Source organism: Athene cunicularia (genome assembly GCF_003259725.1).
Source record: "Athene cunicularia isolate RWA chromosome 17 unlocalized genomic scaffold, athCun1 chr17_part1, whole genome shotgun sequence".
NCBI classification, from domain to species: domain Eukaryota; kingdom Metazoa; phylum Chordata; class Aves; order Strigiformes; family Strigidae; genus Athene; species Athene cunicularia.
In genome coordinates this window covers 5,870,632-5,897,410 of record NW_020799122.1, presented here as the reverse complement: position 1 = coordinate 5,897,410, position 26,779 = coordinate 5,870,632, and the positions used below count along the sequence as shown (strand labels likewise).

Genomic DNA, 26,779 nt, shown 5'->3' with positions numbered 1-26,779 from the left:
CATGTTTAAAATCAAGCATCAGATCAAAAGCTTCACTAAATGGGGATCAATGTATAAAAACCACAAGCATCTCTGCAACCAGACAGCAACTGAGAAATAAAAATAAAAGCTATGTGCCATCTGTGACAAGCATGATTCCAGGATTCTGCACAACATGAAAAGCTGTCCTGCTGTAAACCCAGGACCACAAACAACAACCCTGGTAATACTTCATTGCAACCGATGACATTGGGACATCTTCAAAGTCTTGCTCAAAAGGCAGGAAGTTCAGTTCTACCTGGATCACCAAGCAACCACTGTGTGGTAACTACAAGCACCCCTCAGGGAGCCCTCACAAGCTTGACTGTCACAGAATCTGGGGTGTTAACACTGATTTTGCATAAACTCCTTTAGAGCCATGACAGCTATGTTAAACTCAGATATCATCTTACTGAAGAAAACCACGGTATTTGTTTAGAATTTTTATGCAAATTTAAGTCTCTGCAGAGATGACTATTTTTAATTAACCTACAGACTGTCTTAAGTGAGGCATTAAACCTCAGAAGGTTTATCCTAACCAGCGGGATTGAAGAACTAAACCTATCACACCCATGTTTACAAACAATCTCTCCATCCTCTGTCTCACCTTTTCAACATCTGCTTTTGTAACATTGATGTCAGCATCCATTTTCTCAAAATACTGCTGTGCTCGATCAGCTTCTTTGCAATCACGCTCAAACCGCCTTTTACTCTGAAAAGAAAAAACAGAAGCCTTCATTATGGGAAATCAGCATGATATAAAAATCTACCTAAAATTAATACCCAGTCCTAAACTGATCTGCTGTAACAACAGTCAGATTTTAGGACTCGTTTGTTTACATTAGAAGGCATTCCCATATTAAAGAACTTTAAGTTACCCAAAACACATTTTTTGTTCTATTCTTCAGGCTGCTTGCTTCTACCAATATCGCTAGTATTTCAATGTTTTTTCTCTGTTAGGATCTTTTCTGCTCTCGTAGACCAAATCACTCCCTCCCAACACTTAAACCTTTCATCTTTATAATGCACAAGGGAGTTTGCAAGTAGGACTTTTGGTTACTCATGTCCTCTTTATCCTCTCCTGTACTTACAGTCTCGCTTTTCATTCACCACATGAATGACAATTCCAATTTATTTACTTTTGAGAAACAGCACCTTACTCAAGAGATAGTCCCATTCAATTTATTCATGCAGTATGAAGCTATTCAGTTTACAGTGGAATATCCGAATAGGACCCTTAGGAACTCTATTTCCAGCAACGCTTAGCACACTTTTCAAGTCGTATCATATGAAATGCTACTCATGATAGACACAGATCCCACAGAAAGCCAAGTGTACTATTAAAAACAGACTTTTTCATGTCTACCAGTGTAAGATATCTAAGACAGCAGAGTTAAAAATCCAGTTTCTACAGCTTTTACCCATACATCCTCATTTTTCCAAATATAATGTTTGGAACCATCTCTATGAAAACACTATAAAAATTACTTCAATGTCACATCTGAGACAGTTTCCACTTACTGCTTCAAGTTGTTTCCAGCAAGTTTCAATATGTTGTTGTGCCTTTCTGCCATCATGGAAATGCTGTTTAGAGAAAGAAAAGAGAAAAAGACAACATTTTGAACAACAAAAGAACCAGCAGCCAATTATGCTCAAGGAGTTCCAGGAAAAAAAACCCAGAAATCATTCTGACAGCTGTGTTCTGCAACACTGGTAAATTGAGCAGGTGTATGATGACTATCTAATGTCTCAGCAGGCTGCAGATGTATATTTGCATCAATTATGGTGGTTAGTTAGACTAAGGCTAATTAATCCTTTTAGCAATTCTACCTTGTATTGTTCACTGTATCTCATAATTATTGGTTTCCCATACCACGAGATCTGAAGCACTTTTATTTGAAGAGTATTTCTTTGGTTACTGACTGAACACTAGCTCTAAATTAAAATTTCTCTCTACATGGAATTTACCAAGATGCCCTTGATTGGCACATTCTAACAACTGATGTTTGTCCTGATTTTCATTCAGACTCAACATAAAACCCTCTTCTTCCTAGTTACTGGCTGTGTGTGCAAGGCCAGCTGTTCATCTCCCTTGAGAGGTATTCAATTCTTTGGGTCCCTCCAGGAACCCTCCTCTCCCACACACTAGGGGTGTGCGTGCATGTGTGCACACACTAAGGTGTTACATACGTTTTAAATACGAGATGTCAGCTACATACTAAATAAGGCACGTCTCCCAACGTGACTTTTGGAGTAAGGCTCTTAACTGCAGTTGGTTTTAATAACTGTTCTTAACCTTTAGACAAATGTTCTTCAATAGAGATTCTAGTATGCTTTAGATATTACCCCTCTATCTTCCATAGGCCTCACTGTTCCTCAGGAAAAGCAGTTTGAGATCATGTGTAAGTCAGTGACCCAGCTCTAAATAGGAATATTAACACAGCCCCCAACTGACCACTAGAACATGTTACTCCCCTTACAAGTCACCTTGTAAAGTAAATAACACAGCAAAGTACAAATGCAAAGAGATGCCTTTCTGCTCTATTATTTACTGGCAATTGGGACATTTTATGCAAATGGTTTCATGTAGTAAACTTGAAAAATAAAGGTCTGATATTGCCCGGTAATCTCACTGCAGCTCACTAGAATTCATGCATTCTCAGGCCTGCACATAATCAGACATTAGATACATCTTAAGCAACATGATACCAACAATCTGTTAGGGTGGAAAAGCTCCAACTTCAGAACAGTAGCTTGCCACAAAGTGTCAAAGTTAGAAAAATGTGCCTGCAAGCACTTTATAATTGGCAGCTACTTGGTTTCCTGGATCTTCCACTAAAGCAACTGGTATTTTCCTCTGTCAGAGTGGCAGGTTTCTGGAGCAAACATGCCAGTGACATTTCCTAGCTGCCTTTCTGGCTCCGCCAGACACACCAGTAAAGACCCCCAAAACAGCAGAAGACCTACTGCTGTAAAAATCATTGGGGCGCTCTATAGCTTTAGCTTTCTGTATAGTGTTTATCTCTGCACAAAAATTCTCAAAGCAGAGAAGAGAGGGGCAGTGCCAGTAATGCTTTGAATGCTGAGCATGTGCCGTGCTCAGGTCTGGCTCTGCTCCTGCCTACCAAGGAGGGGAGGGTGCAGCAGCAGGGCCATGGAAGGGAGCACAGCTGACAGCCTGGCACTGCTGCCTTTTGCCATCAACCCTGATGGTACTTGGGCAGTTCAGAACCCTCCCTACCGTGCTAGCCTTCTCCAAAAACTCACTCACCACATCATGATATTAAAAAAACACCCCAGACATAACTGTAAAACTGCTGGGGCGGTAGGGAAAGGCTCCAAGGCGATTTCGGTTCCTTCTGTAGATCCTCATATCCCTTTCAACTCTGCATGTGACAGATACTGCATCTTCCTTGCCAGGGGGCTTTGAAACACTCCTCATTTCAGGCTTGCTTTTCTAATCAGAGTTTAGGAAAACAGTTCCAAGAAGCATCAAAAACAGTCCCAAGGAACAACTGTAATTTAACACTACATTTTTCAACATTTTGCTAATGAGCATGGAATTCGTGAAAAATCTTTTTAACAGTGAAGCTGCAAGTAAAATTACTTGGCTGTCTCCATACCACATTCCCTGCCTCCAGCAGCCTTTGCTTGTGTGCTCCCCCCTTCACTGGCTCCAACTTTGCTGGAGTGTAAGAAGGGACTTGATTTGGGAACAGCTGGCCAGCATGAAACCCAATACTGTCAATGACCCATAAACCTTAGGAAAACAACATGCCAGGTTAATTTAACAGAACACGATTGTCTATAGGGGTTGAAGGATGAACTGGGAAGCAAAAGCATATCAGATATCACGGCTACTCTGGGCTTGTGTCTATAAACCCCTTTGCATTAATCAATAATGGAATTTTAATTTTGCACAAGCTATCCCTGTTATTTCAAAATTTGCTTTCTCTGGAAAATAAACTCTACAAGCTGCTGGAAGCAGAGAAGCAGTAAGCCTGAGCGGCACAACTTTGTTCAGATTTAGCTGCATTTTGTGCAGTGGGTGTGTGTGTGTTGGGGGTTTTTTTTGGGTTTTTTTGTTGTTTTTTTTTTTTTCCTGAGAAGATCTTTTATAGAAATGGAGTACTGAGATGTAAAATGGGCATTGCTGAGGATTATCAAACAGTGAAACCGAGGAACCAATGTTGAGCGACAGTCTGCATCACATTTTTTGATATTTCAGTGCAATGTTGCCTTTTTTAATTCAACCATTTTCTAAATACATTTATAACCCCCAATTCTTCTGTTATTATCCCATCTATATCCTTTGTTATTGGAGATAAAGCTACACGTGATAACAGATGTAATATGCATTGAGAGCTTTTGCAAATACTTTGCCCTCAGAGGATGATTTCTGCCTTTGAAAAATTCCTTTTTACATAAAGCAATTAAGTGGGACCTTCCAACTATCTGTATTTCTTCACTGCCTCCATTTTATGGGTAAGAAAATCAAGACAGTATGCTTAAGTGATCTGCTCAAAGTCATATAGGAAACCTCCAGTTTCCTCAAACCCTGTACTATCTTCAGCTTCTGCAAACTCATTTCCTTTACTTTAGTCTTCTTTAACAGCAAGTGTCTTCTAGCTTAAAAAAAAAAAAAAAAAAAAAAAAAGAAAAAAAAAAAAAAAGGAAAAAAATAACTTTAAGATCAACTCTTCCTTGATAAGGTTTCAAGATACAAGTTTTAATTTAAAGAAAATAATTTAATAAAATGATTTGCCCTACACCTGATGATTCAGCAAAAGGTAACATGACAAATGATTTACCAAATCATATGGAAAACTACCATTCTTAGTCACACACATTTCAGCAGCACACAGTGATAAATTTGGAGTGCTTGATGCAATATAGAATTTTTTTTTTTCCCCAAAAAAACAAATACCCAGACTAATGCATCCCATTCAGGCTTTCTCTTTATAAAAACCTCAAGATTACAAGCAAGATACTAAATTAACGAATCACACTTCAAAACGTGCCACTAAGACATATGCAGCAGCGGTGTTGGTTGTTCACATGCCATTATTTCCTCTAGACTTGTCGGCCATATCCACAGCATTCAAAGTATACATCAAAAACACGGTACAGTGAAAGTTTTTATTTTATTAGCATTCGTTATTCAACCTCCTTAAATCACCTTTTAATCTACACTTTGCAGTCTTAAGTTAGCAATCATCATGCCAACTTCCATGTTTCCTGAAAAATATTTTATCCAAACATTAGACCTATTAAATAGCTTAAAACATAGCAGCATTACCCAAACTCGAACCATACTGGCTACATCAGCACAACTGTCCTTTTTTTTCCTGTGTGTTAAAGCACAATGCAGTTCAGATGTTACAGGGAGCTCTGAACAATTCAAAACTGGCCATGTTTTGACGGGACATCTCCACCCATTCTTGCTAACAGGGTAAGACCCAATGATCTAGGTTTAGGTGATCTCATGAGGGTTGTTAAGACTTGAGATATTTTCAGCACAGTATTAAATTGCTTATATGAAGACTGGATTAGATTAACTTTTTAAAATGCATTATGTTCTAAAAACTCCCAGTTCGAGGAATACTCAGCTACAGTAAAGGAAGAAGAGTTTTAGGAAGAGCAAGAAATCCACATAAAGACACACTGTTTGCAGGAGTTTTTTCCTTCTGAAATCAAGTCATACCAATCGGTGTGCTCTCCTCATTGCCATGCTGACTGTGCTTGTAACAGCTGGGGAGAAATCCTGGCTGCTGAGCAATCAAAGACAAAACTCTCATTGACTTTTGTTCGGCTCAGATTTCTCCCATGTTGATCAGAACACTGGAGGCAGCAAGCAAGCTACCTACAATACAGCGCCTGTTACTGCCAACACTAGTACAATAAGTAGCAGTGGGATATTTTTGCAAAACTTTCTTGGTATGCAAGAGAGCTTACATAGCCACACAACTCACAGAGCAGACAAAAGCTTGTTGGAAGATGCTTCTATCTTCTTTCTGACCTTTTGAGAGGAGTAGAAGCAAGATGTAGTTAAAAGCATCTTACAAAGGACAACACAGTCCAATAATTTCGCTGAGGAATTCCTGGGTAGTTTTAAATGAAAGAATTGCCTGAAACATGTAGGCTACCAGTATTACAACAGGACTGCTTATGCTGTATAGAAAACTGACCACTAAAACATTTTAATAAAGGCTGTAACAAGACAGTCTTGTTTTACTTAAGGAAGTAGGCAGTAATTGATTGCATGGTTAAACTTAAGATTTGCACATGTACAGTCTGTTTATATTGAAAATAGAAAAATAATCTTAATTTATATGCACAGCATATGGTTCCTCTGACAATATCCTATTTACAAATTTTCAAAAAATGAGAGATATATGACAAGGCTGCTTCATTTTCTTTTCTGTTTTCAAACTAAATGTAACATGCTGAGAAAACAGTTACCTTTGACTCCTAGGTAACTGGCATTCTCAGCTCATATTGATAGTCAATATAAACACAGTTCCAGTAATGTAGTACTTCCTCCTCCAATTCAAACTCTTATCTCAATTTTTGTTACAAGTGATTCCTAAAATAATGGCGAGTGATTAAAGTATACCAAAGACGGAAATTAGGGAACATTATTTTTTCCTCACTTTTCGCAGCTCGATTTGCAAAGAACCTTGTCAAATGTTTCTCTTTTCCTGGCTGCAAAGACAGGAAACAGTCTCAGAAGAAATCTTTGTTTCCAAGAATAGCAACATGCTCTTGAGATCTTATCGCTCTCATCTGTAATAAGAGTAGCATAAGGCAGTCCTGTGAACGTTGACATGAAACACGGAACTATCTCGACACGCGTTCATCAGTGCTACTTCTTAATATTGTGGAATAACCCTGTTCTCCTTTGCAACTACGCATGTGAACGTTATTCTTAACATGTACCTATCAACAAGGTCAAACCTGGAACAGGTTATACAAATTATCTGTTCAAGGTTGATGTTAAATCAGCTTGAACTGTCTTCTCCTGAAGTGGTGCATTCCAAATGAGTTCCAGTTACAGACGACTAAGACCAACGTTTCTCAGGCTTCAGACAAAGACCAGATCAGTTGCACAGGATAACCAGAACTAGCTGCTCCTGCCTACTGGGAGATGTGATAACAGAATGATGGTGATCAGCATAAACTTAAAAGACCCTGTGGCAGTAATATTCATGGTAACTTGCTGTTTCCTGTTACATATGACAGATTAAGTCCTCATACTGGGAATCCTAACTTGAACAGAGTAACTTCTCAGGCACAGAGACAACCATGCATTGTGCTCCTCTCCCAGCCGAGCAGCACTGCACTCCCACAGCTTAGCAGGGCAACTCCATGGAAGCAAAGCCACAGGGATCCTCAACAGCACTCTGCCACACTGGCCAATTCTTCGAGCAGTCTTGCTGAACCATCTGGCTTCATGGCAGCAGACCAGAAGGCCCTGGATTCAGTCAGCACATACACAGGTATGACAGGCTGTTTGGAGATCATGTACCCCGCTCTCAAATCCATCCTTGGGGGCTAATCATGTCCTTAAAAGCTCAGCTGTGCCAAAGTGCTCTATGAGAGCAAACCAATGGGCTTTTCAGAGGCAGGTCCAACATTACTACTGAAAACTAAGGTATGAAAAAAAAAATGTTTGCATTTTTATATCCTTCAATGTGAATAAAGGAATATGCTTCCACATCTTCTAGTTCTCAGTCTGGTCATAGTGCTTCTCTTTCACTCATCCACAACCAAGAGGTGCCATGTCAACTGAAAATCTTCTCCCTCCATAGAAATAGTCTGTGACAGCCCCATACAACTCTTGCAGTGTAAGAAAACTAGAAAATGTACAAGTAAATACCTCAACAGGCAAAGAAATACTACTGCTATCTTTAAACAGCTGCAACCTCTGAGCTGTTTCTATATAGCCTTCATGTATGCTTATACCCACACAGGTATTAACACCTGCATCAGATTTATAAAACATTGAATATTAACTAAAATGCAAGCTAAACACGCTCACATGTATCACGTACCTCGGATAAACACCATTGGCACACAGTTAAGTTATGCTCCACTAGTATGGATTTATTGTTGTTCTTTCGTTTTAGGCAGATCTCTGTGGCTGTCTGGATACAGCACAAAGGGCTCAAAGACACACATGGCCAACGGTCAACCTCCCTCGCCCTCAGGCGTTTCAGAGTCATGCACTGAGCAGGAAATGTTACTGTCGATAGAAAACATCTCTCCTCTTGTCCCTCCAACTGGCTGTTGCTCTGCAGTGCAATATTCAGGCTAATTCACAGAAAATGTAACTACAGTTGTTTGTAACCATATTTTGTTTCCCAATCAGAATCCTTCCTGTAGTAAACAGAGGCCGATTTATTTATTCGAACTATTATTTCATAGTTCAATGTACCCATTCAAAACTGGGAAGAGCAGGATTTTGAGTCCACTGATCTCAACTTTAACCCTGCTGAAATCAAAGTTCACATTATACCTTTGAGCTGGATGGGACATTATTATTAGATTCCCACACAAAAAATGTTTTTGGAAACTCATCATAAGCACTCGTTCTTTTCCATCCCAGAACAGTCCTTCACAGCACGATTAAATGATACATACAAATATTTAACAGCTTCATTACATTTGTGCCATAGTTTGGGGAAAACCCACAAACACTCATTGAGAATATACAGAATATATTATGATCTTTCCTAAATAATTTTCTGTGTTCTTTCAGTTCTTATAGCTACTACTTAACACTCTACTGGTACAATTTAACTTAATGAAATACAGCTGCAACATCTTGTAACAAAGAGAGAATGAATCTGTAGAGGTGGATTGTTGTGCAGTGTATTATTGAGTACAACAAAATCTCCCATAAATGCCTAGGTTTATTTCTGTTCACAAATATCTCCTTACAAAGCTTCTACATTGCAACATAACTATTTGTTAATGCTGTATTTTTATACCCTTAGGTTAAAACTAAATACTTCTAACTCATTCATGGGACAGTAAGTGGGAATTGGGTTGGTCACAGAACAAGAGCTGGGGAAAGCTCAGTTTGAATCTGATTAACCTGAAGTTTGGCAAATCACTTCCTTTCACCATCTCTCTTTTCCTCTTCCTACTACCTGTTTTGCCATTAGTTTGTCATTTCTGGAAGGCAGCAGTGTCTCTCTGTACCTCTGCAGCACAAATCACAGCTGTGCTCCCAACACACTGACTGAGACCTTGAGGCACATCCAAAATGCAACACGGAAAAATCCATTGTGCACTTGACAGGGTCGTATTCTGCCATCCTGCCTCACGCTTGCACAGTGCATTACGCCGTGAGAAATTCTGTGGAAAACCACAGGACTATTTGCAGAACAGAGCACTATTCAGAATGAACGAACGTGGCAGAATTCCTCCAATTATTTACTTTTCATCAACACCTGAGAGTCTACAAGAAACAGAAAGTCCTCTGACATGTACACCCCCCGTATGAATACACACAGGGAGGGTGCACATGCTCCACCATAAAGAACTAGACCTTTTTTGCCCTCACGGTACCCATAAGGATGCATTCATTCCCCATTCCCTTTCTATCCTGACACAAAATGGAACGTATTGACATCAGGTAAATTCTCTCCCAACCACAGAATCCCAGCGCTGCACCAGTTCAGCCTGCAGCAGAGCTCTTGGCTTGTACTTGACTTTCATGCTTGATTGTACGGAGACAGCCTACCCCCAAGGGGAGGTGGAGGTAGAGGTGAAAGCAGCGGCAGTAATATGAGGGATAGTTCATGACTCCAAATACATTTTTAGCAAAGCTGACATGAGCAACAGCTACACAGAGCAGCTGCTGCCAGAGGAGACTGTCAGTCAGACCTAGTTTGGGACCACAGATCTAAATCAGAATTGTCCCAGGAATTAATTCCTGAATTTCTATCCAGACAAACTCAGCATTGAGGGTTTTCCTCAGCCATAGTTGAAAGAATACCTAAACCAAGCTATCTCCTGTGAAGCATTAAGAAATAAAGGAAATTCTCAATGCTTGGGCCGTACTAGCTCCACGTTTGTTTAGAACAAAGCATACTGAGCAAACTGGCAGGTGCAGCAATGTGGAGAAGCAAATTCCTTCACCTAAGCAATCAAAATGCTGGTGATCTTTCTCTCATATGGACAATACCTGGTCTGCTTAGGAGCTACTATCACAACCAGCAACACGCGAAATGGGTGGAAGTAGAACAACTCTTAAGTACACTTCCAACCTGGAAATGTATTACCTGACAGTGCTCATGAGACAAGTCCAGAAACCCCTTTTTACATTACTGGAATCATCTCTTTTTCTCACAGACAAGCAAGATTAAGACTCAGTTTTGCAATACTGCTCTACCCCAGCTTAGTACCTTCCATAGCCACCACAAAGTAAGGTTTTGGTGAAACTGGGGTGGCATGAAGAATGACCACAGAAGGAAGTTCTTTCCCTGAACTGCTCTGAGAGGCAATCCCCAACTCATTTGTGTGTTGTGGTGATGGAGATCTTTATACAATGAAGAGGAATTCAGTTGCATGTATCTGGCCTCAATGACCTCACAAGGAAGGTGGATGCGGCATGACTTTCACATGTAGCACAGAACTGAAATTTCAGCTTTGAAGCAGCTAGCAAGATCCTGGCTGAAGATGAGAATTACTCATGCAAGATCATGGACACACTAAGATCAAGAGACTACAAGAAGAAGTTGAAGTGAGGAACTGTCCCATAAAGAGTTTCACTTCACTAGACAGCTGGGAAGAACTGAAACAGCACAAGGAGTTCTCACCTCTCTCTCAACACACACACACCGTGTGAAAAGTAGGCAGGGTGTTGGCTTGACTTCTGTGACTGTCAGGGCAAAACTTGGTAGACTTGGTAGTATTAGGTTAAAGTCTGTACTCGATCTTAAGGGGTTTTCCAACCTAAAGAATTCTATGAAGTTGTAGCATAACAGCTGGTGACATATCAAGCAGCGAGCATGAGATCTCTGCCAGCAATTCTGAAAATACCAAGCCATTCATCAATTTGTATCATAAAAGGTTTTGCCAAAGCGTAAGCCCTCTGTGATATTTACACACAACCACCTTCCCCTCCTGCAGATCCCAGCATGATTGATGCATTTATGTTTTACAGTAGGAACAGAGAGAGGCTATGTATGAAAAATGCCTGAAGGCGGAAGCAGTCTCCTTTTCAACACCATTTGCTCATAAATGAGAAATCTGCAGGAATCAGACAAGGATTCATAATTCATGTAGCTTACATTCATGTTACAAGAACAAAACAACCAACCATGACTGACAACTGTTTTCTGTTAAAGGCTAAGAATTATCAGCAACAGCAGGTAAATACACTGGGTTGGTTTTTTTTTTTTGCTGTTCCCAAGCTGTTATCACTTGACCAATATTAAAATCATTTTCTTGTCATTCACCTATTACTTATGAGCCATACTTACTACAGTAGTCTACAAACAAAAAAACAATAGTTACTGCTGACATTCCTTACAAGATAGATAGCAAGTCCTATTTCATCATAATTAAAATGTCTAACAGATATTCCAGTCACCTTTTATGCCCATATAATTGAAAAACTAGATAAAAACATTAGAATTAGACAGAAAAATGCCATACTATAATTTTTTCTTCTTTAATTATTGTATAGAGTTCATGTTGAATAAAAGGTCATAGAAGTGGGTGAGTGGCTGTTCTCATCACAGCTGTATGCAAAACATCCTTCCATGCTGCTGCCAAAATGTTATATCCCTGAAAGATTACTCACCATTCTGCAAATTAAAGGTATGTCTATATATATTCTATTCCTCTGTTGACAGACTTACTTTCCTAATACTATACTTAGAAAAATATGATAATTTCCAGGACTCTGGTCCTGTATATAACTTCAACACATGCTTAACGTTTAGTGGGACTATTTGTAAGTGTGTACATTTTGCTAGACTGAGCAAGAGTACTTCTGCATTTTCCATAATGGACCAACAGTTTACAAATGAAATATAGTGATACCCTCTTGGCTTGTTGCACTTTGCTTAGTCATTTTATATCTCTGTTACAGGTATTTGTAACAATAATGCTTAGAATCATTATTTTATGTCCATTCCTCCCAGACATACAAGGGTGTCAAGGAAAGGAGGGGAAAAAAAAAAAATCACATCTCAATTATATGCCTTTCAGAGCTGGTGACATACAAATTAATCAGCCTCAAACATTGACTGTGGCAGCCACATAGGTTCCTAAAATACTAGTTAAAACAGGGTACTCACATAAAGCTCCTAACTCTACCAGTCTTGAAGGATAACAGATTGAAAACCAGATTCCCTGACACCATCACAAAACAAGTAAGACCCCATATTTCTCATTGGAATACATTTTTAGAAAATTCTCTTGACCAGATCTGGCTGAGAAGCAGGAAAGTGTGAACCCAGATTGTAGTAATTTCTTTCAATCAGGCTCAGTAATACAGTTTCTCTGTTTATGTCAGGCTTTACACAGTGCTGCTGGACTCTTCTCTAAGCAAGCTTTTGGCTAACAGAGCCTTAAGCACAGATGGGTCTCTGACCTTATTTAGCAGGGATTCTCCTGAAGGCATTGCTGTCTGATTTTATAACATTTGATGCAAATGGTTCAGTGACTTGGCCAGGGCATGTAACCCACTTTTTTAATGCTTGGTTCATTAGCAAAGCTCATGGTTATTAAGTACAAATAAATTTTACTTAACTCCCTTACCACTAAGTATCTGTCTTAAATAGCAATTAATTATAAATAATTAAAAAAAAAATTACCGATTTCCTTTCTTGTTTCAGCTCCTGCACATAGCGTGTTAACTCTCCAGTGATAAGAGAGGTCATGTTCTCTGAAATGACCTCATGCTGTCCAGCATAGTCATTCATTTCATTTAAAGTGGCTAGGAAGGCTCTAGTTGATGTGTACCTGCAGAGGACAAAAATGCATTTTGCTTTTAGTCTCTTTCTTTTCAGAAAGACACACTGCAAAGGGAGGGTCTATTTTTCTTAAGCATTCAGTATTGCTACATGAGACTGAATATAGATTAGCACAAATTCACGTGAAGGAATTTCTCAAAAGGAAATTATCCCATGCATTGACAGTTGTCTGATAAATTTATCTCGATTTAGACAGTTTGACATTGGCTCTTAAAATATCGCAGCTTTAGAGTGCCAGGTTTTTTTATCAGCACAGCTCTGGGACTTCACTATTCTAATCTCTGTTCACCAAGCTTTTTCAGTTATACTCTTTCAAATCCTACAATTTAGTAGCACAGAGTCATTAGTACACTCTGCCTGGCAAAATCCTGCCTAGGCAACCAACTTTCTGGCTAGCAGAAAATAAAAGAAAACTTTTCATAGTGTAAATTGGATTTAAATCAACTATATAAAATTTTCAAAAAGGTAGTGAGTTTATAAACCATGCATTGCGTCATCCATTGCAAGGTTTATTTTTCATATCGAGTAATCTCCTATGCAATGTTCCATGTATTATTGAAAGGTAGAAAGGAACATCTTTGCATACAATTTCAGAACAGCAGATTATCTCACTGGCATATGCAGCACAGAGCCAACAGAGCTGCATTTAAATAGCCCAGCTGGCTGTGCTGGTCAGCTGGAAAACAGCAGCTTTGAAGCACTGCACTTGTACATGCTAGAAAAACTATTAATAGTAAATAGTAGCAGTCTGAACTGGTAACATCACCTAAAGATGAAAAAGCAAAGCAAAAAGGAGAGATTTAGAGGAAAGAGAGGGGTGTGGTACAAGTAAGAATGGACAAAAGGCAGCAGAGAAAAAAAAAACAAACCAGAAGAAACTAAAAAAAGAGACTTAAAAATACAGTCCAGTACAAGCAGCCACATTTACAGTCAAGCTGTGGTGCCTTGAGAGAAATCCCAGTTGCAAGAGACGTGATCAAAGCTACAGAACTACAGACTGACAATAAGCTTAAAACCAGATCTTTTTCAGACAGGCTGTCTCAAAGCAGTGTGCAAGGCACCCAAAGGTCACATGACAAATCCCAAGACGTTGTTTAGGGACATGAGGAATCTATACTGAGGTGAACGTTATATTTAAAAGGGCAAAGGATACACAGGATCTTCTGTGTCACATCACAAGGATTGTTTAACTCCCACATCCTTTTCCAGCAATGAAAGATGTGTCAAAAAGGGTTGTAATAACCTCAAAATACCCATTTATGGTATAGCTACCCAAAGGCAGATTTATTCCTAATCCCCAGTACAGATCAAACCAGCTGATGTGTTGGTAACATAAGCTTCCTTGTGTAAATATCAGTATCTCAGGAAACAATGGCATAAATAACTGATTCCCGAAAATGTTACTAAAAATAATTTTAAAAGAAAATTAAAAGACCATTATCTCTGTTAATATGATCCACTAGAGTAGCTGTATACACAGCAGCTTGGCGGTCTAACCCAAAAATCTAAATGAATATAATCATACAGATGGATCTGTATACAAACTCATTTGAAATGTTTCAAGTCTCAAGGTCAAGGGTTTGAGTCTGCTGCCAGGCTCTCTGGAGGCAGAGCAGCCTCCTGCAATACAAGGCTGAAGGATCAGACTCTGCAATGCCTTGATTCAGTTTTACAAAACACTGACATTGAGAAACGTCAGAGTAATCTAAGGAAAGAGGTTCTTGCTTTGACTTATAGTCCATCTATTGGAAAGCTTCTCCTCTAGAAAGTTCTCTTTAAATAATATTTTTAATCTCATCAAGGGCAGGCAGGTCTATCATCACTTGTGTCCATGTCTGCAGTGTCACTCAGTGAAGGAGCTGTGCTCTGACGCTGCTGTCACTATCTGCGATCGCTACATTAGTCCCCTGCCACCAGGAAGATATAGTCTGAGTATGTGAATCATCAGCAGGCAGCCGAGGCCACTAACATCCTCCAACAGCAGCATGTCATGCATCGATCCACCCCAGGATACTGGGAGTACAAACTACATCCTTCACCTTACTCCTCAGGAGTCACTCACTGGTTTCTCTGTGGCATTGTAACATTATCCCTTTAGTAAGTTACTAATCTGTGTTGTCAGTCCCTTTGAGTAATTTAATACCTATGCAGACTGCTTAAATTTCATGCTAAAATGTTTCTGTTCCTGCTGAAAGTAGTTAAAAGTTTGGTCATACGCTTCAAAAGCTAGGAACATTGAGTCTGGTTTAAAGTTTTTAAGGTACATGAAAGAAACAACAACAACAAAAAAAAAACAACCAAGGCATCCAGAAACCATAACATATAAAGGAAACTGAGTAGTTACAGACCAAACACAAACTTTGAAAATCCACTCATTAATATCAACCATATAAACCTGTTTCTGCATCTGTGATTTCCATACTCTTATACTTGACTTTAAAATCTTTGCTTTACAAGTCAAATCCCAGTTGATAACCAGAACTTTTTCCCTTCCCCCATCAATGCATGCTTAACCAGCAGTGGATCATGAACATACCTGTATTCTTCTTCTTCTTTGGAGTTCTTTTTGGGTTGGTATTTCTTTGAAAGATTCCTAAAATTAAAAATACATGTACATAAAATTCAATTTAAAATCTCCATTAAATTAAGTGGATAATCTTTGCATGCACACACATTCTGTGAGGCTTCAGTTTTTAATTTGCAGTGACTAGACACCTTTTCAGAGTATAAATGTAATTAGGCTTTGATTGCATTGTAATAGCACTCAAAGAATGGGCCACACAGTGCTTCAGTCTCTATAACTGTGATAAAGTAGCAGATTCTGAACCCAAGGAGTTTATAAATTAAGGTCATGAAGTCAATAGGCTCAAGTTCTGGTTCTGCTGATGCACACCTGATCTAATGGAGAGACCTTTTTACAGTAAACCCAATCATCCTTAAATACAGAAACATACTTTACAAACTCCACCCAGTAGCAGGTGCTACTCCATACCCAAAGGTCAGCCAGCCTGTTAAAGTGTCATTTGCTGCAGCAGATGGCACTCATGGCCAGGCAAGTTTGCCTGCCTTTAGCAGGATGCTTCCAAGGAAAATGAAAATCTTCATAAAACTATGGGAAGCTGCACTTAGATGACAAAACGGGGATCATTTTATGATTACCCACTGATGCTGGGAGAAATGTGAAATTTGATTATCCCAATTAGCACAGATGATTGCATCTCTCATTACTCCACATCCAACTAATGATTCGATTTTAAAATACTGATATGCTCTTTAAGTGATCATGTCTTGAATAAGAAAACTGTTAGCACATTTGACAGTGATCATATAGGTTTCATTGTCCTGAAAGCACTGACTGCAAGCCCCTAGCCAGCAACAAACCAAAGGTTTAATGAACACGTGCTGCACCTGACACCCAGCACGCCTTGTGGATACCTAAAGCTCAGCACTATGATGCACACTGCACATTACAACACCATGCATCCTTTAAACAATGCAAACCAGAAAGCTGACAAATTTGGTGATTTCATGACCTTTTCAGTGCTTCAGTACTGAGATCTCCTCTAAACTCAGCCCTATTACTACTCCATGCTTTCCTGCAGTCATTTGTTTTAGCTTTACAACGTTGTTTCAATGATAAAGAATAACAGACAAGTGGTATTGATGGAATCCTTGTCTAAAGGACTACCAGGTGTCATTGACCTATCTGTGCCAAACTCTTTGGGGGACTCCCAGAATGAAAAGAAACTGCTTTTTCAGAGGTGTAACCCACACCCTGTTGCATGCTGTTTTTACTGCAGGGCCTGGTCTCACATTTCTTACTCTTTTTGTTCTCCTTAAGGAATTAAGAAGCATCTGCCCAAACAGAGTGTAGCCAGAACCCTGGCAGATTTGCACAGACAAACATGTGTTTCTCAAAATATAAGTATCCCTACTGGAAGGGATCCAAATGAGCATCTCCCTTCCAGTCTCTGCCTTCTCTGAAAAGGGCATGCTCTGAAACAATGAACTTTTCTCTAGTTCTGCATACAGCAGCTTCAACCAAAGAACAGCAGCATGGGAAGAATTCTGCAAACTGTTCTGCATGATTACAGTAAGTCTTACAGCACTCTTCTTATGCCATGGGAATGCCTCCTTCCACACACCTGCTCAGAGGAAAGGAAAAACCACAAGAAAACATGCACAGAAGGCTACACTAATAAGGCATTTTCACACACACTCAAAACACCCATCTCCCTGCACTGTCATGCTGCCCAATTAATTCTGACATACACAGCTACTGCCTTCTTGGGAATCTTTAAAGGTGTAGAAATGTTACAGAGCTGGCATTTCAAAATCCAGACAGTTTGTGTTCACAGAAAAAAAAAGATTCTGAAAGCATGTAATAAGGATTAGCATTTGGGTTAAATGTTTTATTATTTTCTATGTACTCTATAAAACACATAAAATATAGTCTATGCGAGTTTTGATTGTGGTTTTTCCCCCCCCCCCTTTTTTTTTATATCAAAAACATACATAGGGTTTTAACCAGGATACGCACAAAAATACCAGAAGTGATACTGAATCTAGAAGTATTGCTGAAGTTCAGCATTCAGTCATGCAGTGTCATGACCAGAACACCATCCGTTCCCAGGTTCAAGCTCATGAAGCAGTGACATCTTCAGAGCTAACAGCTATTAAAGAGGGAACTAACACATAAGAACAAAGACCATCAGTAAAATGGCAATTCTGGAAAGATCCTGTGCGCCTGTTTCCAATTCATGCTTCTATTTGCTTTTCACTCTGTATCATTTTTTCTGTCTTCATAGCTTGCTTCTTTGCTCCCTTATTTTCACTTCTTAAACATCTTTGTCTAAGCATTTTTTTTCCACATGTCTTCCTCAAGGCTATCTATGCATCACCACAGTAGGCAAGGCTTTTGACACACTTCATGATCAAAAGTAAGCAGTGACTAGAGAAAGACAACAACCAAACACTGCTTCAGCACCCAGAGCACAGCATCCAGCATGTCAACATCCCAGGGAAGTTCAAAACAAAATGCAGGAACTAGTAAACACTAAACTATAGTTTCTGTATCCCTTCCTTCCTAGCCTAGCTTAATGACCAAACAATTATAATGTAAAACAACTAAGAAAACAATCATATCAAAATTGAATTAGACTCTCAAACCAGGACTGATTGTAAATGGCACAAACAGGACTCGAATAGTGCAGGCACCATGTGTAAGGTATGGGACATGGGAGTTACTTCCACTGGTGTAACCAGATAAATTTGATACTTCCTCCAAGTATGTAGCTCTAACTTAACACTATTTTAAAAAAATTACTACATATGTATCTGCAGAATTACAAAGAGGAAGGAAGGACAGAAACATTTGTAACTAGAAGCCAATTAAGCTTCAACAGATGAACAAGCTGAGATGTAGATAACTCAGACAGGAAGAATAACTAGCAAGGGGCCCAAAGATCAAGCGGAAAACACAGGTTTCACAGAAGAAAATAAAGTTCAGCAGCTTTGCTTACACTATAAATAAAACAGAGTTAAATTCACAGGAGTATCTTGTATTAACTTGTCCCCTTTTAATAGCATGTCTGCATGTTATGACATGCAGTGATGTGCTGCAGCCCTTTTACACCAAATGGATGTGATACAAGACAGGTTTGAACCAGGCTTGAGGAGATTTATTAAAAGCAGATGTATGATTTTTTTTTTTTTAAATGTCCAGCACTGTTTTATCTCAACATTTGACAAGACTACATTTTTGGCTGTTATTTTATACCTCTAACTTCTTATGACTCCAACCATCATTGTGTTTAAGAGCTCCTTGTGGATGAATGTATTTGTCCTCAAATCACACCCAGGGGCTGGGGGGGGACGACAGACACAGACAAATTCAGCTATGTGTGGGGAATTAAAATACAGAGAGAAGAAACAAATTGACAAAGTCTGTTTTGGAAGTCTAGGACAGAATAAGAAATAAAACTCTAGATAGTTTTACCTGTGACTATCACCCACTTTCCTTAAGCATTTTGTTTGTGTGTTTATTTTCATAATTATACTCTTTACACCTGAAATTTGTCATCCTAGGAAATTCACTGAGCCTAGCGTGTGATTCTTTGTAAGACTGGCCTGCCTACACAGATACTCTGCTGTGGTTTCCCAGTCCAGTCATACTCTTTCTTCCGGCTCATTTTGCCTCTGTAATTCAATCTCTTCTCATCTCCATAGGATGTGAGCAATTTGTTCCTGCACAAGTCATTTTCTATTTCCTGCTTGTCTATATCAGAAACCTTGGGGAATCCCTGTGGCATTCCCCTGAGAAAGCACATAACCATAAAGGCAGGGTTTGATCAGCTACCAGCTCCTTCTGAAGAACAGGCTGTTATGCATCTCCAATCCATTTTAACACAAGCAGCATCAAAAATTTTGGGGTTTTTTTGTTTTTTTTTTTTTAATAGACACTGTGCTTTAGATGCATACAGATCAACTAGAACCTCAGATCTCAAGCTCTATAAATACTAAGATGAAAGGAGTTCTAATATGTATTATACAGTCATGCAAAAAAGAAAAAGTTATGGATTTACTGGAAGGGTTATGAAGCCCTGCACTCCCTTCCCCAGTTGGCTCCACCACCTCCAGCTTATGTCCCTGGACACTAGTGGCTGCCCACACCACTGCACCTACAGCGCTCTCGGCAGCAGCAGGACTCTCTGTGTGTTGAACTCCCTTCTAAGACCTGTTCACCTCTCATTTTTTTTTCTACCCTACTGGGAAAAGCAGGGTAAGAGCTACTCATTGTGGGAGGGTTCTCTGTAGTCCTGCCCCGTTTACACCGGATCTGACCTCAGGGAATATGTTTTCTGGGTCTGGTTCACATACACTCATCTCTGTGTACAACCTGATGGTCAAACCAGACATGTAGAAAGTATCTAGCAGGAATTTCCAGTAATTCAGCTACTTGAGACAAATTCACAGAGTCTCTGCTCTGCTCGGGAGACACAAGCAAGAACAGTGGCAAGATTATAATACTGTCCAAATTCAAATGTCAGGCTGCAACCTGTCTAACTACATAGATAAAATTTCCAAGGGCTGAGACTGACTTTCTGACCTGCAGTTTCTCCAACTCACATTCAGAAAGAGCCTGTCTTATGAAAAGAAACCCTAAACTTTGCCTTACAACAAATGATCATTATTCTGCTGAATTCTTAAACTCTTCAGCATTTACATGCAGCACTCCTAATTTCATGGAAAACATTACAATGCTATCCTCAAAGCCTGAGACATTAATCATGCATAAACTGTGAGTAAGCCCTAGTGTGCTACTCAGTCACCTAAATACCCTTTCTTTTTGCAAAGCATATGACTTTTAGCAGAGATAATGAAACAGTATCTTAAATTTTTAGCCTTCCATTCCCTAAATTAAAGCTATTCTCTAAAAGCCACTATTACAAACCAAATTACCACCACCAAAACAGTAATCATCTGTAAGTTTACAGGCTCTGAACAGATGCAATGCAAAGTCCAGAACTTCACGCATCAACTTACCTAAGCTGCTTTGCATAGCTGAGTTCAATCTCTGTTCTTTCTTTTACAAACTTGATGTACTTCTCCAGAACATCAATACCCCATTGCGTGTGTTTTTCTAAGTTGTCAAACTGGTCCTGCAATGAACCAAAAAAATAGTTTAGTCCCGTTAAACATAGAGATAGCTAATAATAATTTCCAAAGTGTATACCACCATAAAGAGTTACTAATATTTTCCATTAGCACAGTTAGACATTTTTGTAGCAACACAGGTTTTTATAAATCGATGGAAATCTGTCTTTTAACATGAGACCAATTCAGTAATATTCTTCATTCCTCATTTCTGAATCACTTTCATAAATCCTGGCAATTCTACTGAATACAATCTTCTGATATAAAGACACACTTAGACAAAGGATAAGAAATATATTTACTCTGAAGAATTAAATAGAAGTTTGAGTATATTTCTAATTAATAATTCGTTTTTCATCTGAAAAATATACATTTTGACTCCAGCTTTGTCAGTGTTATGAATTTAAAGGGTCATTTAGAAGTTAATCTTTTTACAGAAGAGATTTTACTTCCCCTATAGCCTGTTCTGTTCTAAAACAGAAGACATGCTAACTAATGATGCGACAAAAAATGTCATTAGCTATGTTTACAGTAAATTTTCTTGTCTACCTCCATTTATATAACAGATGCTACTTTGTTCTTCAAATATTGTTGCCCTCAAAAACAGTCACACATGTTTTCAATAATCATTTCCAATCAAGAACATTCCACAAATCAGTTTGGGATTTTCAAATGCCAAGAGAAATTAAGCAACTCTAAATCCAAATTCATTATCCAAGCCAGCTTATTACTATCTGCGGGTTTAACCTAAAATTAACTTCTTTTTAAAAATTTGGTTACTTCAGCTATACTCACATTCCATAACCATCCATTCCAGTATTTCAGAAGTTAATGTTTCTACAAGACTGGAAAAACTTTTTTTAAAACTGTGATACACTGAGTACTTATCCTGACTGAAACACAGTGTAAATAAGGTCTTTACTATCAGCCTGACTTACATGACACCAGGTTCTATTATGGTTTACATTGAAAACAGTGAAAAAGTTTGTACATCTGCAGTAGAAAGGTTAGATTTACAACATTAAAAAAAAAAAAAAAGTGTACACAGCAAGAGATTTGGGTCAGATGCTTAAGCTGCCACAATTAAAGCTTCCAATAGAAAGAAGCACCGCTTCTATCTGCCAAAGATTTGGTCTTGTGACTTTCTACTTGTAGAGCTATCATCAAATGTTATCAAAGCAATACAAGCCCACTTCCTTAGATGCATGGAGTAGAAAAATAACATAAAACTACTATAGAGCTTAGTATATGAATATGACACTTTTAAGCAAATATCACTTTCTGCTTTGTAGTATATCTGGCTCTGACATTAAATTAGATCACTAGCAGAAGAGATTCTTCCAGCATTGAACATCATGTACACAGAAACTGCTATAAAACTGTTTTAACTGTATTTTGAAGGGGAGAAATAGAAACTATTTTAGAGGAGGAGATGTGCAAAACCGACACAAGAAGCTAGTTAAGAGACCAGGTAACATGTGTGGAAGAGGACACAAAGGGCTTCTGTATCTGCCTACTTGCTCTGGTTTAGCATAAGGTACTACTTTGAACCAATTCAACCAAACTAGACTAGGCTTCAATTTAAATTACATCAGGTTTAGTCAATTAGATGCACTGGGGGCAGAACAGCAAAAGGGCAATAGTATAAAGTTACGAAAATAGCAAAGAACTTCTAAGCCCCATTCTCCAAGAACTAAAAAAAAGTAGTTAAGGGCAACTGAAAAAAAGTCATTTCAAACTACAAAGAATAAAAGCCTGGCTTCCAGCAATATAAATCACCCTTAAACCAATGTAACATCATTCACTCAAAAAGAGGATGTATGTATTCTGCAGAAAGGCAAGATGTGGACTCAACCAGTACATATTTGCATATAGAAAAATCCTTATTTCGGACAATTTCACAGCTGGGAGAATACAAAGATGACACAGGTAAGATCACAGACCTCTCTTCCTCCCAGAGGGCTCAGATCAGGATAGAACACGGTGTGCTGCCTGGCGCACGACACCAGCATAAGGAGGCACCTTCTGCTTTGCTGCAAATATACACCCTCTGAATCTCTCAGATTATGCTGGCGTCAAGCAAGTAGTGCAAACATGGCCTTTTTAAGGTTTCTGATAAAGAGGCGTTACAGCTATCCCACACCCTACTCTTCCACAACTTACATTATTTAACATTAACACATGCATAGAAAATAAATACCCTACGAGGCAGCTCATTACTCACAAGTCTACATGCATTCACGAACACTCCCAACTTTGAGAGGAGAAATCTCAGGGAGGGAAGTCCACTCCCTAATCCCCCCAAGCAAATTAAACCACCCTTATCAGATACCCCATCCTAGTAGCAAGAAACTAATGTAGCAACCTGCTGCAACCCCATCCAAAGAGGAAAGGTCATGGTTTCCCACAGGAAAGAATGCCTTTCAAGGAGATCCCGCCCTTCAAGATAATTCAGACTTCTAATGGCACAGAAAGATAAGGTTCACCCTGGAAAGGCTGTCTTCGTGGTGGCTTGCCCAAACCTCTTCCACCACTATCACAACTCAATTCTCAAGAGTGTCATTTAGATCAGAGTATGAATAAAAACTTGAAAATGGCTCCAGGTAGCTACCTCAGTTTGGTCTATCATCCCATAGATGGATCTGCTGGACTGTTTCAGCGGCCTCACTATGTCAAGTCTGGCAAAAGAAAACTCCATGATGTGCACTGCAAAGGCAAATACACCGTGGTGCAGCTGTCAGACCAACTCTGCGAAGATGCTAACTTTCTATTTATAAAGGGAGCAGAAACACCTCTCCTTATGCTGAGCTGTAACCAGAAGAACCTCAACCAGATAAACTACAAGCACTGACCTCTGCCATCAAGAAGCAAGACAAGGTGAAATTTAGCTTTCTGAAGACTGTGCTGAAGAGTTTCTGTCCTTTTCTGGGCATGGAACAGTTTTGGCCCGAGTGTCATTTCACTAATCAGCCAACACCCCACAACAGTGCGTTACACTGGGATCATGTATTCCACTATGCATTCTCTTTTCTGTTTTCCTTACGGATGAAAAAAAGTCAGTAAAATTGGCAGCACCATCACTTGCTGAGAGTCCCAAGGAAAGGCAGTGCAGCCAAAGGGACCCAACACTGATAGTCCTCCTTGTTTCATGGATCTGCTCAGCAAGATGAAGATAGGCAAAGGCTCTGTGTATCGTAGGGCTGACAGAGTACAGAGAATGCTTTGATCATAAAGCATAACCTTTAATTCATGGGAAACTAAAATTTGGGAATACATGCATCGATGCAAAAACAACTTCTAAAAAGGAGATTTTTAAAAATAGTTAACATCATGCATTCAAACTATCAACATTGATGAGATTTTAAAAAAAAAATTAGTATTTCCAAAATTCATTACAAAAATGCATTATCACATGGAATCTGAAGAGTTAGTGTCAGCTATTCTGCAGCAAATTTGGTCTAGTTTTAATATCACATTTAACACTGATTTTCACCCTTCTCCATTATAGACTGCCTCTTACAAAAGATTTCACAGAAGCAGACTCCTAGAAAAGTGAACAACCTCAAAAGATTTCCAAATTCAAGTACTATGTTTCATTTCAGTTAGCACTGAACTCCAGAATCATTTTATAGCTTAAAAAAAAGCTCTTCTGAGTAATTAATCCCAGCAAAAAAAGTTCTCATGAAGGGGGCAATGTAAATTAGCAGTACTAATATTGGGTAGTACTTTGGTTAACTTATGCACTTGTACCACTGGGTGTAAGCAGCTCCTCATACCCAAACCATAAAACTCAACAAGGATTTTCAAACCCAGAGATCAATAAATGTATCAGTGCCTCACTGAAACCAGGAAGAAGCTGGTGGCTGGGGAAGGATCTACCTTACAAAAAGAAGCAGGAGTGCAGCTTGGAAGGATTTATCTATCTTGGCTCTGAAGGAACTTGACTCTACAACCAGGAGCAGTTTAATCAAAGCAGCACATTGTTTCAGCACAAAGGGCACCGTCCCTGCCAGAGATGGATCCAGGTTTAGCAGGTGAAGTGTGCCTGAGTGGAGCTTCAGTCATCAGCTGGAAGATGGCTCAGGTACCTCCATGAGCTTCTGTTTCAGCTTTCAATTTCAATATACAGACTCTTCTCTGTTTTTGCAGTTTCCTCAATCTTCCAGTTAGGGATAACATTGGAAAACAATAAATTCCACAAGGTTTTAGCTTTCTTCAAGAAAAGCAAGAAAACAAGACAAAAATGACGACGCAGTGGTCTGAGAACGCTCCCACTGGACCACAGTGTGGGGAGGAGAAACAGAAGATCACTTTGCACCTGTTTTCTCTGAAAAAGAAACACCAAAACATTCTAGAAGCATTCACTACTTTCCTCTGACTCAGACTGGCTTACATCTAAGAACACTCCCAAGCAAAATACTGCACTGACAATGGAGTTGTGTAACACAGCAGACTGCTACCACAACCTTCATGTTATTGTCTACATCCTTCGGCCTTCCAAGCTGTCAAATCTCATGTTCACCCATTTCAAGTCCCTATAGTTACTGTGACATCAACAGCTTAATAAATAGACTGTTGTTTGACAATCAAGATGTGCATGTAAATAACCTACTGGTACAGCTCTTCACCAGACTGCACCGACTTCCCAATGACAGCAACATGTGCCAGTACAAACACTTCATGCCTTCCCCGAGTGACAGAGGAGTTTGAATATACGAGCTGACCCACTTGACTTCGCATGGGTGGGAAAGCAGAGCCTCTGCTGCAAGCTGCTTGAAACAGCATCTTTGTATTTGTTCTGAGCTTAACACATTCTTGAGCATGCACACAAAAATTACAGCTCAAAAGAGGAAAGAACTTTAGTCATTAACTTCAATGGGAATTGGACATCCAAGTACCCAGAATGCTTTGAAATTTTTATCCCTAAGGCAAAGTGTGGTTCTAACTTCATTTCTGTTTCCATTAATTCTCTCCCAGCATTTTTACCACTGCCCAAATAACCTCACATTCAAGCATTCTTTCTGAAACTTGCCTGCATGCTTGCTACACTGACAATGCTTAAAATGGAAATATAGTGCTGCCTATTTGCTTTTTTTCGTTTCAACGGATACTTTAAGCTGTCAAATCCCCTCACTTCTCAACTGTCCTCTCCTGAAGTCACATTCCCCAGCTATGCAAAGTATTTTGGGAAGAAGAAAGTTAGCCATTAAAAAAAAAACAAAAAACCCACCAAAAGAAAGAAAAACTTTCTTCCCATTTCTAAGCCACATAACATGGAGTACAACCAATTATTGTGCAATAAAGAAAGTGTTATTCATGTGGTCTTTAAAGATCAACTCAGTAAGATATTCCTTCCTCTTTCAAGGGTGCTTCCATCTATTGTGAAATAGTTCAACACAAGGCGAGTTCAGATCCAGTGATGGATGAGACCTTAATTTGCCACCAAGGGGCTTCAGCATTAACATCTGCTGAAATAAACTCTTCTCTTGAGTTAGTCTTGGTCTCTCTGCAGCCAGACAACACTCACTCAGGTCACTGTACTGCCTGTGCCTGGTAAGTGCTTGTCACAAACTGAAAGGCTGATGACATGGAGTCCAACTCCACCATAGTGCTAGGCCACTAGTCCTGGGATTTCTATTTGGTTTCCAGTGTGAACAAAACGTTAGATTCTGGGAGACCTTACCAATTAATTCTGCAATTTTAATCATTGTGTCAAACCTGCTCAGCTTAGATTTACGTGTCACCGTTTACTACACCAGTAACTAGACTGAGCTGTCACACTCTGTCACTCCTTCTGCTGTTTTCAGAGATAGTGGTGCAGGGGTGTGAAATTCAGAAGAATGCTAATACAGAGACATGTAGTGAAGAAAGAGTATGCTGAAAATTCAGATGTTAATAACAGAAAAACAAAGTCTTTATATTTAGCATATTCCTCCTATAATTCTAATCTGGCAGCATAATAAAAGACCTGTGATTCTTAAACCTCAAGAATATTTGAAGACTTTCTACTGCCTCATTCTCCACAGATTTCAATTCAGTTTCACCCCAGAATTACTTGTTTATCCACTGTCCTAAAAACTTAAGTAGAAATAGGGGAATTAAACACTGAT

At 39.2% G+C, this 26,779-nt stretch overlaps 1 protein-coding gene across 18 annotated transcripts in view; it reads right to left on the bottom strand.

Moving 5' to 3' along the window:
- FNBP1 (formin binding protein 1) overlaps positions 1-26,779 on the bottom strand; it is an 87,514-nt gene that overhangs the window by 47,498 nt on the left and 13,237 nt on the right. For all 18 annotated transcript variants that reach the window (XM_026860345.1, XM_026860346.1, XM_026860342.1 and 15 more), the window contains exons 2-6: positions 20,559-20,675; positions 15,550-15,606; positions 12,855-13,002; positions 1,540-1,602; positions 626-730 (exon numbers count right to left, since the gene is read on the bottom strand). In XM_026860345.1, the coding sequence (XP_026716146.1) occupies positions 626-730; positions 1,540-1,602; positions 12,855-13,002; positions 15,550-15,606; positions 20,559-20,675 (490 nt within the window). The remainder of the gene's footprint in view (positions 1-625; positions 731-1,539; positions 1,603-12,854; positions 13,003-15,549; positions 15,607-20,558; positions 20,676-26,779) is intronic.